General features: G+C 34.8%; 1 protein-coding gene across 1 annotated transcript in view; it reads right to left on the bottom strand.

The window, feature by feature from the left end:
- Positions 1-7,139: 7,139 nt before the first annotated feature.
- LOC122027847 (LRR receptor-like serine/threonine-protein kinase FEI 1) overlaps positions 7,140-13,267 on the bottom strand; it is an 84,693-nt gene continuing 78,565 nt past the window's right edge. Inside the window, exons 13-14 of the mRNA XM_042586859.1 lie at positions 7,846-7,979; positions 7,140-7,723 (exon numbers count right to left, since the gene is read on the bottom strand). Coding sequence (XP_042442793.1) covers positions 7,505-7,723; positions 7,846-7,979 — 353 coding nt within the window. The 3' untranslated portion in view covers positions 7,140-7,504. The remainder of the gene's footprint in view (positions 7,724-7,845; positions 7,980-13,267) is intronic.

The raw sequence follows: 13,267 nt of genomic DNA, 5'->3' as shown, positions 1-13,267 counted from the left end.
TTGTTATGATGTCGCTTGGAGTATCCTGTCTGCTGGTCCCCACGTCACATCAGAAGACTTATCGGTTTCACGTATGTTTTGTTTGTTTATGTATCAGTTTGTTTAGCTCTGTACTCCGGTTCTGTTTTTGGAGTGTTGGTGTTGTTATGTGATATTTTGTATTGGTTGTTGGTTGTGTAAGCCTAGCCGGCTAGCAGTTTTTGTGCTTTGGTTTGTATTGGGTTTCTATCATTTCCGTTGTGTTGGTTTTGTTCCAGCCGTGTGGGCTGAAAATATATATATAACTGCGTGGTTGTGTGTATATTCCAGCCGCCTGTGGCTGATGTATATTATGCCTGTAGAAATGCTTCAGATTGTCACTCGTATAGGGGAGGTGCTTCCGAAATTTCTTCGGACAGGGACTTTCCCGGGGCGTGACAGTTTGTCAAACAAGAAATAAAAGCGTGAAACGGAATGTACCTTGGTAAACATATCAACAATTTATAGATTTGAAGGAACAAAAAGCAATGTGATGGTGCCAATTTGAAGATAATGATGAGTAATATGATAATCAATTTCAATATATTTCATCCGCTCATAAAAAATTGAATTGCGCGCAATTGAATAACACTTTGATTATCACAATACAACATAGTAAATTGATAAAGAGGGATACTCATATTTGCAAGCAGCCAACGAAACCAAGCTATCTCATAAGTAGTTGATGTCATGACACGATACTCAGCTTCGGTGAAAGATGTAGTAATAATATCTTATTTCTTACTCTTCTAAGAAATGAGGGAATTACCTAGAGAAACATAGAAGCCAGTGGTAGATTTGTGATCCATAGGATCACTGACCCAATCAACATCATAGTATACATGTAGCTCCAGAGATAAAGTTGAAGGAAATAAAAGGTTTTGAAATTGAGTGTCCCGAAGATACTTGAGAATACGAAGAACAGCAGCCCAATGAACTGTAGTTGATGCAACGATAAATTGACTAACCATATTAACAACATACACAATATCTGGATGAGTCATAATGAGATAAACCAAGCTTCCAACAATAGTTCTATACAAACTAGAATCCAAAAAAGGTGAGCCAGAATATCGAGCATTAGTCTCAATAGGAGTATCAACGACTCTATTATTAGTAAGATGAGCATGCTCAAACAGATCAGATATATACTTTGACTGGGATAAACAATAACCTTTTGGGGAATAAACGACCTCAATGCCCAGAAAGTAACATAGTATACCCAAGTCATTCATAGCAAAATAACAAGCCAACTCAGACTTCAAGTAAGCAATTTCAATGATAAAAGAATACGATCTGCACTCGTGCATCTGAAAAATAATACTGTATCATGATTACTAGGATGAAAATCAAGCGAAATAATCACTATAGAGAACTTCTCAAATCAAGCACGAGGTGCTTGTTTGAGACCATAAAGTACTTTATGAAGCCTACAAACTTCACCAGGTTGATATAAAATACTAGAAGGAGGTATCATATAAACTTTTTCATGAAGATCACCATTTAGAAATGCATTCTTGACATCTATCTGAGATATTCTTCATTGATAAACAAAAGCAACAGTAATCAGAGTACGAACAGTCATCATTTTTGTAACAAGAGCAAATGTTTCCTCATAATTCATGTCATTTTCCAGAGAATAATGTATAACAACAAGATGAGCTTTGTATCATTCAATAGATCAATTAGATTTAGTTGTGATCTTATATACCCAACGAGAACCAATAGTGTGTTTTCCTTGTGACAATGGTACTAAATCTCATGTATAAGTCTGATGCCAAGCAGTTAGTTCCTCAACTATAGTACTCTGTCAAAGTGTGTTACGAACAGCTTCTCTATAAGATTCAGGCCCAGAAAGACAATGAATAGATGCAACAAATAAAGAAAAAGAATGAAAATAATAAGAGTAAGTAAAATCTAGTAGTTTTGTGGACTTACGAACATGAGTGAATTGACTACGGTAGAGAGAATAATCATCCGCAATCTTAGGAGATGTTTGGGTAGTGGCAAAGGAGGAGCATGTGGAGTGGAGATCTCGAGAACCAAACTATCAAATTTAGTTGAGTTACCAGTAGGAGCTATGGGTGAAGCTTTTTTAGTGTCAGTATTGAAAAGATCAATGCAAAGTAGATATGACTTTGTCATATTATGCGAATTAGCCGGAATAGAAAAAAAATAGAATATGCTCAAGAAACACAACATGACGAAAGATATACAAGTTTTGACTAACGGGATCAAAGCAACGATATCCTTTTTAACTAACACCATAATTCAAAAAGACACAAAGAGTAGACCGAGAGGCTAACTTATTATACTTGGCATGTGGACAAAGGACGAAGTAAGTACAACCAAAAGCACGCAAAGAGGAATAGGCAGGAGCATGCCCATATAATTTTTAAAAAAGTGACAAGCCTAAATTATGTGAGACTAGAATTCTATTAATCATGTGAGCAATGGTAAGGATTGCTTCCTTCCAAAAGACACTAGGAACACTAATAGACAATAAAAATCAACGGGTTGTTTCAACAAAATATCTATATTTTCGTTCAACTACACCATTCAGTTCAAGAGTATCTGTATACTAGATTTTATGAATAGTATCATTAGAAGCAAGTAAATAAAAAAAATGATTCGAAGTGTATTCACCGTCCCAAATTACAACGAAAATACTTTATCATACTAAAATGTTGAGTTTTTATAAGAGCTCTAAAATTATTAAAAATGGTAAGATAATCAGACCTATGTTTCATAAGATAGACCTAAGAGTAACGAGTGTAAACCTTGACCCCTTTTTAGGAATAGGAGAGGGTCCCCATACATCAATAAGATCAAATGGAGCAGAAAAAGAAAGACTTTTAGAAAATGGTAAAATAGGAAATTTAACCAGTTTACAACCACTATAATCAGAAATATTAGAACTTTTTAAAGGTCCTAATACTCCTATAGAAGTTAAAAACTATAAACGAGACGTTGAAACATGACCTAAACGAGAGTGTCATAAATAAAAATTAGAAGATGAACGACTCCGTCTAAAAGATGATAAATCCACACTCGAAGCTATAACTTCTAGTACTTTGAGTTGATCTAAAATATAGAGTTCTCCATGCCTACGACCTGTCCTAATTAACCTCTGAGATTACAGGTCTTGAACATAATAATTAGATAAAGAAAAAGAGACAACGTATCCAGACTCACACAATTGACTAACAGAAATAAGATTTAAAGTAAGACTCGGAATATAATAAACATCGGTAAGAGATAAATAAGATGTAATAATTGAACCAACATTTACTAATGATATAGGAGTACCATCAGCAGTCACAATAGATATAGATGAACTGGGATAAAAATAAACAAAAGATGATAAATTAGATAATATATGATGGGAGACACCTGAGTTCAAAATCCACAAGGATGAAGATATACCTGAAATATTAGACGATGACAAACTTATATGAGAGGAAATTGACATGTCAAAGGGTTGTGAAGCAAGGAACTATTGAAACTGCTCTAACACATACGAATCAGATTTTCATGAAACATCTGTATGACCAAGCATGGTGACAGAATGAATAATGCTCAAAATAATCAAACTGTACAAATACACATCTTATGATCTACAAAAATTGGTGTCAGGATGACCCGTGGTCACACAAAGAATTCGAGATAGAAAAGGATGTTGGCGTAGATATCTGCAGCATAGGGCATTAGTGCCGAATTTGTAGAAAAGAGCGTCGGTACCAAAATCGGTAGCACAGGGCGTCGACATCGAAATCGATAGAAAAGAGCGTCGACGTCGAAATTGGCAAAAAAAGACATCAATGCCGAGATTGGTAGAAAAGGATGTTGGCGCCAAAATCGACAATAACAATAGGAGACGACAACAACAATAGGAAGTAATAACAGGAGCAGTAAAAAAATTAGATCAGAGAAGGAGAACCACTTTGATATAATGGAGAAATTAAGAAAAGAAAAAACTAGCCATATTATTAAATCCAAAAATTGATGTTAGAAATATAGAGTATAAATCCTTATATAGCTAAGTTAAGAAACCCTAAACCTTAAATAAAATAAGGAAAAAGACCAAATTGTCTTAAAAATTATAAATAAATAAAAATATATAATCTAAATGAACTATTATGAGCACTTTTAAATTTACTCAATGGACGAATAAGGGAAGACTGCTCACCTCGAGAGCTCTAAACTACCTTTCTAGTACATTCACTCTTTTGTCTACCCTTTCAAGCAAAAAGTCGCACTTCATGAATCCAGTCTATCTGTATCTTTGTGTTTTAAGGTAGTTTACTATCTGTATCTTTGTGTTTTAAGGTAGCCTATCTAAACTACCTTTCTAGTACAGTCACTCTTTTGCCTTCCCTTTCAAGCAAAAAGTCACACTTCATGGATCCAGTCTATCTGTATCTTTGTGTTTTAAGGTAGCCTACCTTATGGCAGCTAAGATCCTCTAGACCGTAATTTACGGTCCAAAGGATGAACCACTACATCCATTGGTTGATGGGGATGGATCTCACCTATTAAATAAGTGTGATCCATCTCCATCAATTAATCAATTTGTGTGGTCTATTCTCTAGATTGTAAATTACGGTCTAGAGAATATGTGCTCACCTTATGGACACATGTCCAAAAATCATAATTTATCAAATAAGTTTCACTCTAATCCTAACCCTCATGACATTTGACTATTGTCCAATCACGATTCTTTTATTTTAAAGATTCTAAGTTATAGTTAAAAAGATTTAGTAATATTGACTAAGCTAAATGCATAGATACTTAATGCTCGATTTTCTACTACTGCATCTTTTTAAGGAGATTCTCTCTTCTTTGAAATAAACAAAACAATGCTCAATTTTGATTTTTTAAATAGAACTTAACTGTAGTGCTATGTCGTTCACATATGGTGAAATTATTTGACTGTGATAATTACTAAAAGGCTTTGAGATTTCCTTTTCGCTTCTAAGACTAGTTTTAGTAGAACTGATCAAATATTTTCTATAAATGGATTGATATTGTCCATATCTAGCATGTTCTAGGTCTACAGAACATGCCTACGTGGCTTCACCCTGAGCTAGTCTGTCATCTTGTTGAGTCATTATTATTCGAGTCACACTTGGGGCGAGTTATCGAACTGAGTTGAATCGAGTTACTTGTTCATGCAATTAGTCTCTAGGATTTTGACCCCCTCTCTCGATGTGCAACGTTCCTATATTATTGAGTTGGTTCAACCTGTTGACCTCTGAGCTAATCCGAGTTAGTTTGAGCTATCGGGCTGATCTGAGCTTGTTTAACTGGACTCATCAGACTACAGAGAGACATGGGGCCATGAAGTGCACCCCACTTTTACATCATGTGTTGTCTACTTTATCATGATCTCCGAAATATCATACCCTCTTGCTGCTCTCTGAAAGGAAGTTGAAAGGAAGTTGGCTCCTAAACTCTTTCTCTTTATTTTCTCTCTTTTCATTCTATAATTGATGCATTATAACAGCTTAAGCATCAAAGATGTCTTTTTAAGATAACCCCTAATAAGTCCTCTAACAAGTGTCATTCCTCACAGAATCAATCATGTTAAAAGAAGAGAGCCTTTTAAATAATCTCAAAAGTTTCGTTAGTGATCTCGAATGAGATGGTAGATTTCTATCGCACCATGGATTATTCATTATTGTCTAATATATTAGTTAATATAATTTGTATCCTTTACTAAATTCTGAAATAGTTATTCTAATCAATGCCTAAGGATTCAATTTAACCCATCAAAAGTGGACCAATCTATAATCCTTGAATGCTCAATAAAATTTTTAGGACTTGACCATTTCCCCTAATGTTGAAATGTTTCCTACACTCTCTTTCTCTCTTTGAAAACTAATCTACTAGTAAGATTTTCTAGGAAATATATTTCCTTTCAATCTTTTGCCCTATTTTTTTCCTAATTTAACAACATAACATAATGTTACTATACTACCAACAGAATTGCTAATTTTAGTGTAGCAAGATTTTCACATGATAATATCATCGTATTAATCGAAAAGTATTGATAATAGAAGAGGAAAAGGAAAAAGTTTTGATTAAAAATAATAAATGTTTCAGTTAGACGATGTAAAACTATGAGAAATATACACATCAAATGAGAAAGAGAAAACCAAAAAAGAATTGATTAGTAATCATGAAATAAAATTGATTTAAATATAGAAGATTATGATATAAGAATAGATAAAATCTAATAGCATAAATGAATCTATATAACTGACTCCCTTAGAAGGATAAGATTTAATTGGTATTGTTTGTTAGTGGACACTTTAGCAACATTATCTAAATTCCCAACTTTAATATTTTGCTAACTTTTAAGATTATTTCAGATACTTTGGAGGGAGTTGTAATTAGTTCTTATTAATTCAAGTAAGGTGCTTGAATTATACCCTCATCTGTGGAGACAGTTTACTCCTTACTCTTAAGAAGTTATTCACATCTTTAACTACCCAAATTGCAGTCGCCAAAATATAATCCATCATCCGCTGCCTCCTCAAGTCTGCGATCCAAATCAGCTAGTAAAACCCTTCATTACATAGCAACTTTGTCACACATTCACCCACCTACTCCCTCTCCATGATGATGAAACAAAAGTAGTATATGCCAAGGGGGAAGATGGAGCCGCGGTCAGAGATACAACCTCAGCCAATTTCCACCATAGCGCCAATGGTGGTTGTCGTCTACTCTGTGACCATGAAACCTAAAGTTGCACATGTTAGGGGAAGATAGCTCTGTGGATAGAGGGACAGCAGCTGGAGATGACCTTGTGAAATGACCATGCATCTGGAGATGAAACTTCGATAAACTTTTGATGTGTTCTCTTAGAGGATCAAAGCAAAAGAGAGAGAATATAATTAATGGAAACAATAATTATTATCTATTATTTTCAATCATTTCTGATAAGCTTTCCAAATCATATTTGAATTGTTGATCACTTCAATACCTCAAAGGAAGCAGAGACATGCCACATATTAACTTGTGCTTTACTAAAATTCATCAGAAGGATATGCATAAGAATTTAAAGGTGGTTAATTAGATATTTTCTAACATATAGATTATTTACATGCTGAGCGATATGATTTGAATGATACTTTTTTATTAAATAACCAGCAAAGCTGAATTTGTATGGTCTTATGAACAATTGATATGACTGAACAACATAATTTGTCGGATGTTTCTTCAATTGACAAGAGAGAAAGCATGTCACCCCTTCGGCTAATCGACTCTACGATCAATTTAGCAAAAACAAGAATCTGGCTGAACATGCCACGTGTAAGACATGACAGTGATGCACATGGAGTCCTACAAAGAGGAAGAGGGCCAGAAGGAAGAGATTGAGAGAATGCATTAACAATAAGTGTGCTTCTCCAGGTTTGTCAATTTCATGTCCACTAGAAGCAAAAGCGGGAATTGAGAGGGAGGAGACATAATAATGCACAACTCAATCAGAATTTGAGTCATAGAAATCACTAGGACAGGGAGTCATCACTTCTGACTCCAGCATCTGAACCACCCTGTGCATTGTGGGCCTGTCCTCTGGAGAAGATGACACACATTGGATGGCCACTGAGAGTAGCGCATCGAGGCTTTCTATCTGTGTTCCCTCGCACATGGGATCGATGATTTCTCTTGGACGGTTCTCTACTATCAGGAAATTCAGCTGAAAATTGCAAAACATGAATATGTCATTTCTGTCAAACTCTTTCGATAGCCAATGCCTTATAGTTATGGATGAAGGCAATGAATCATAACCAAACAAGTAGTTAGAGAATATAGACTCACCCATCCCACAATATTCAAACCCTTCTCTATGAATACTGAATCAGTGGGTCGTTTTCCACTTAATACCTCAAGCACCAGCACGCCGAAGCTGTATACATCGGTTTTCTCTGTAGCTCTACCACTCTGCATGTATTCTGAAAACATTATCATAGTTGAATGGTTAGAGATAGGTTGCAGATTAAATGGAATGGCCACATAAGAGTTGGAGCAAAGAGAAACCAAGCAAGCTAGGATGCGACCAAAAATACTATGAAACTGCCAGTTAATAGAACTGAGTATCAATCGTTCAGGTAGTGTAAGGCATTCTAGGGAGAAACATATAAACCACAAATATAAATGACATCTAAAATTTTATGTGTTGACACAACAATAAGCCTATTTGGTGATTCAAATTGAGAAGTTGTGAGACTGCAAAAAAAGCCCAATGACTGAGATGTAGACAGTGTTCCAATGTTCTTGAGAAAGATAATTGTAAAAGAAAATTTTCTTTCAACAAATGAAGATCTGATCTAGCTTAATGCTAAAGCTAAACTTAAAGAGGATTGAAAAACTTCTGTGACCCAGCAATGTATTGAGTTACTTTCAGAATGGAGCAAGCAACAATCCCAAAGTGCATAGTCGTTTTCCTTAAGGTCTCATTCGTCCCCAGCAATGGTGTACCACTGAGGTAACGAATTTCATCTAGGATATGATGAAACTGTCCATCTTTCATTATCAAAGAGAAGTGCAATCAAATTGCCATGTCATTTATCAGCTCCAATGATCAGAGTTGTGAATTTGCCAAGTCCTTAAAAGATCCTAAGATCAAGTATTATGTGCAACAAGCTGAGTTTTAATTATATCTTTCTTAGTTGAATTTGGCTCATCCTGTACCCACATCCTGCCATGTCAGCATGGGCTTTTGGGCTGGCCGCAAGCTTCCCAATTTACCCTAGTGGCTAGTGGAAAACTTCCGTGGGACCGGACCGGTCACCTCTAGGGATAGTCAATGAGGCTAACTGGGTTTATCATTTTTTTATGAGTATAAGCGGACTCTGCCAAGTCCAAGTAGACTTTTTACCCTTTTCCTCTTCTACCAATTATAAGTTTTAATAGCCTTGTGTTTAAAGTACTGAAGAGTTTACCAAAACCAACAAATCTAGAAAATTATTGATACAAGAAACATAATATTAGCAAAATTTATTAGTCAAGCGCAGCTAGCTTAGAAGTGATTAGTTCAAGTTGGATATTCTGCATTATATAGGCTGTTTTATTGTGGTTGCCTTGGAAATTGTTAAGTAATATTATGTTGAAATTTAAGAGTTGACAATTTCATCCTGAACTTTTCTTCAAACAAGTTGGGATAAACTTCAAATGAGTAGCAATTACATGCTTAATATTTAAAATGTGTGGCTTGAGCAACTTCGCAATACCACATCAACAAATAATTGGAGCCTTCAGATCAACAGATGAACAGTTGGATCAATTGAAACATGCAGCCTCTTGGAATATTTGTCAGATTAGAAACCACTTCATCTCCTCCCCTTGAAGTCCTAACGCTGATCCACTTCTTCATCTCCCCTCAAAGCTCTGGCATCGAACCCTTGAAGTTTCACAACCCAGCCACCTGCTTTTTCCTCCCGTCTACTACTTGGGAACAACAACTCCAGCAGCACCCTCTCTACAAAGTGCCCTAGCAGAAGCATCATCCTGCAGTCATTGATCAACAACGTCACTAATTCATTCACCTAGGTTGTCTTCTTGGCCCCTGTCAATAATGGCTGCCACTTCTACATTTCTCTCTTCCTTTGGATTTTGATGTCGGCACTAATTTAGGTAGGAGTGCAACATAATTTAATGATTGAAATCTTTGTTTCATTTTTTCACAATTGAAACAGGAATATGAGGTTTTTGTTAGTTTTTCTCAAAGCTCTTGGTTCCATCTACAACATCAACCATCACTCGAATGGGATTTTGAGATGTTGATGCCGGCAATAATGTAGGTAGGCATCTAACTTACATTGCCACATCAGCAACTATAAGTAAAGAAAAATCCTCCAGAAACTATTACAATGCATATGTATCTAAATGGAGGATGCCAACTAATCCAGTTGGTAAGAGCATTGGAATTTTTTGCTTAGCTCTTGGGTTCGAAATTTGCCTTCACTAAATATGAGTGTTTGAGGATTCTCATATATATATATATTCTCCACATTAAATGGAAGGAGATCTTTTTATTCATTTTCTCCTCATTAAAACCATATTAATTTCAACCAAACTTTTATCTCACTAAGTGAAATCGACTATATTCCTCGCTCGATCCCCTACTATATTTTTTTATCTAGATTGAAATAAATTTTATGGTCTCCCTCTTCCTAGATTAATATATTTATTTGTCATGGTCTGGTCATCGAAGTACATGTCTGTATCATCTTAAACATGTCCCTCGGAGTTTTCCTTCAATAGGCTTAATCCTAACTTTCTTTCTAATGTTCTCGTTTCTTATCTTGTTCATTCTTAAATGTCCGTACATCCAAGGTTTTCCTTCAATTGGAGAAATTTGAAATTTTAATTTTTTATAAAAAAAATAGCTTAAATTTCTTAGACACACTCTTTCCTTCTCTTTCTCCCCCATAAGTTTAGATGTTTCTGTAATTGCCTACATTTTGATTCATTCTGTCGCTTTAGCAATATTGTGCTACATATAATATATATTTATGGATTTCTGCTAAAATAAATCATTGTACTAGAAATATGTATATTGACGATCAAGCTGAGTAAAATTAAAATATGCGATTATTATCTCATAATTGAACTCCAATAAGATTTAAGGCATTCATGAATATGTAAGAGTAGTAAATTTCACATACTTATGTGGCTTTTGGAGATTTCATATCTAAATGTGAGATTTGTTGAAGCTTGTACTAGCCATAAAGATTATTCGTGGATCAGTTTTGTTTTGCCATTTTCTTTTATTCCTTATTGTGTCACTTATAGGTGTTTGTAAGCACTATTGACAGGTACCATTCGAATTTTAAGATCAATTGAGAAATTCTGAATTCTGTATGGATCATGCTTGCCACCAAAAAAAAAGGTGTGGCATATTTACTTTTGATCATATTCATTTTGTTTGTAATTATATTCACACCTTTCAAGTTCATGATTTAGGCTTTGGTTTAGGTGTACCAAATGTGTTGCCTTGAAGATTGTCATGCTGATCATGGTGCATTCAATTTTGACAAAGATACTAAATTTGTCAATCAAACTGGTTTTGGATGCACTTTTGCAAAGACTTACATTGCAAGGATAGGATTTAAGAATTATGCAATTCAACTAACATGACCCGAATTATCCAATGGTAGGTAGAGGCACAATTTAAGGATGTCATCAAATGTTTACTTTTTAGACAAAATAGAAACTTAATGGTAAGTATTAAAGTTGCTTCTCAATCATAGTAGTACAAACACTACAACAACAACAACCAAGCTTTATCCCACTAGGTGGGGTTAGCTAGTAGTACAGACACTATTGATAATTTTTTTATTAATTAAATGATCTTATCATAGAAAAATATACAAGAAACATTGAAGATTGAACACTTATAAACCGACTCCATCATTCGTCATCCTCATCAATTTAGTAGTTCATATCACGTATTTTAATGACTTTCATATTAAGTATTCTTAATGCCCCAAAATTTAAAAGTGTTAGTAAACCACACACATAAAAATATTAAATATGCTAAATTGATTTAATTAAATGATTTTAATAAATGATTATATGATTAATTGTGTAACTGTGCATGATTTCAAAATTACGAATTTTCAAACGAATATTCGATACTTGACTGAAGAAAGAAGATCAAGGACGATTGAGATAGAAATATATATTTTTAAAATATTTATTTTTTAGGCTTGAAAATATGTTCAAGTAAGAATGAAACTTTCTAAAATTTATAGATTTTATATATATTTGCAAACCAAGAGTTTTTGAGTTGGAGAAACCAAATTTTGATAAAATAGAGGACCTATAATTTCGAAATTTATATATATATATATTAAACATAATATCAGATTAAAAATGGGCCTAATTAACTTAAGTTTACATGGGTTAGTGGGCCTAGACTTGCATGGAACATAAAAGACTTAAAACCCTAGCCTAGATGATATTTTTGGGAAAAAAAAAAGAAAAGAAAATAGAGGGTTCTTGGAGGAAGGCAGCAGTCGTGACCCTTGCTGCATATTTCAGAGGGAAAAATCATGTGTTTTGAGAGGAGAAAACAAAGCCAAATCGATCCCCGTTCGTCCTCTTCATCTCCTCACGTCGGTATTCGAATTTCGAGCATTTTAAATGCAAATGCACATTCTAAGCCTTTCTTTTTTGCACCATTCAAATCATAGTATGTATGTTATTGTGTTTATGCATGAAAATATGTGAAATCACGTTTTTGTTGAATAAAGATTATGTTTCTTTAAGTTCTTGAGTTTTCTTGAAAGATTCTTAAGTTTTCTTGATTGTTTGAAGTTTATGTGGCATGGGACGTTGTTGCCATTAGAGGGGTTCAGGACTCAGAGGAGGCATGGACACTAGGGCTCGGCCAAGGGTTGTTTTGATCCAAGTGCGTTGCAGCAGCTTGGGGCTAGATTCCTAGGGTTTGAATCATGTCTTAGGATGTTAGTAAAGGTCTGGTTGTGTCTCGGTTTGAGTCAGGGAAAAAGTTATTAAAGCTTAAGACAGTAAGAGTCTAAAATAGGTAAGTTTAGATATGACTAAGTAAAGTTATGTCTCAAGGAAAGGTTAGAAGTCAAGACAATATCCCGAGTAACCATAATAAGTGCTTGAAAGGTTATATAAAAAGTGTTAAAAGTTTCAAAGCTATGTGTTAACGGTATGAAATGTACGGATGTATGCTTATTTTATGAAAATAATGAAAAAGGTAATTTCCTTTTAGAAAGGAAAGGAAAAATGTTTTAAGAAATGTGATTGACTGTGACAAAGAGGACGTGTGAGGAATCCGTAAAAAACACGGCAATGAACTTACAAAAAAAAATGATTAATGGGAATATCGCGAGGGAAAAGGCCCCAGAGGGAACCCGGTTACGGGAAAAAAGATCCAAGAGGGAGTCCAGTATCGGATTCTCATATATATAGCCCAAAGGGATGCAACGAAGTAGTCGTTGAACTCCGATGAACTTACAAAATGATTAATGGGAATACCGCGAGGGAAAATGCCCCAAAGGGAGTGGTTACGGGAAAAGGCCCCAAAGGGAGCCTAGTATCAAATTCTCATATATAAGCCAAAGGGATGTGACGAAGAAGTGGTCGTTGAACTCCATCGCTTGGTACCATGATTTATAGATCAATTAATCGAATAGAGGATAGAGGAGTCACTTTCAATGATCAAACTTCACCTAAAATGTCTAGGATTAATGATGAGGAAAAA

The sequence above is a fragment of the Zingiber officinale genome, chromosome 10A (genome assembly GCF_018446385.1).
Source record: "Zingiber officinale cultivar Zhangliang chromosome 10A, Zo_v1.1, whole genome shotgun sequence".
NCBI classification, from domain to species: domain Eukaryota; kingdom Viridiplantae; phylum Streptophyta; class Magnoliopsida; order Zingiberales; family Zingiberaceae; genus Zingiber; species Zingiber officinale.
Note: the sequence above shows the minus strand (reverse complement) of the source record. Positions and strands in the feature narration are given on the sequence as shown.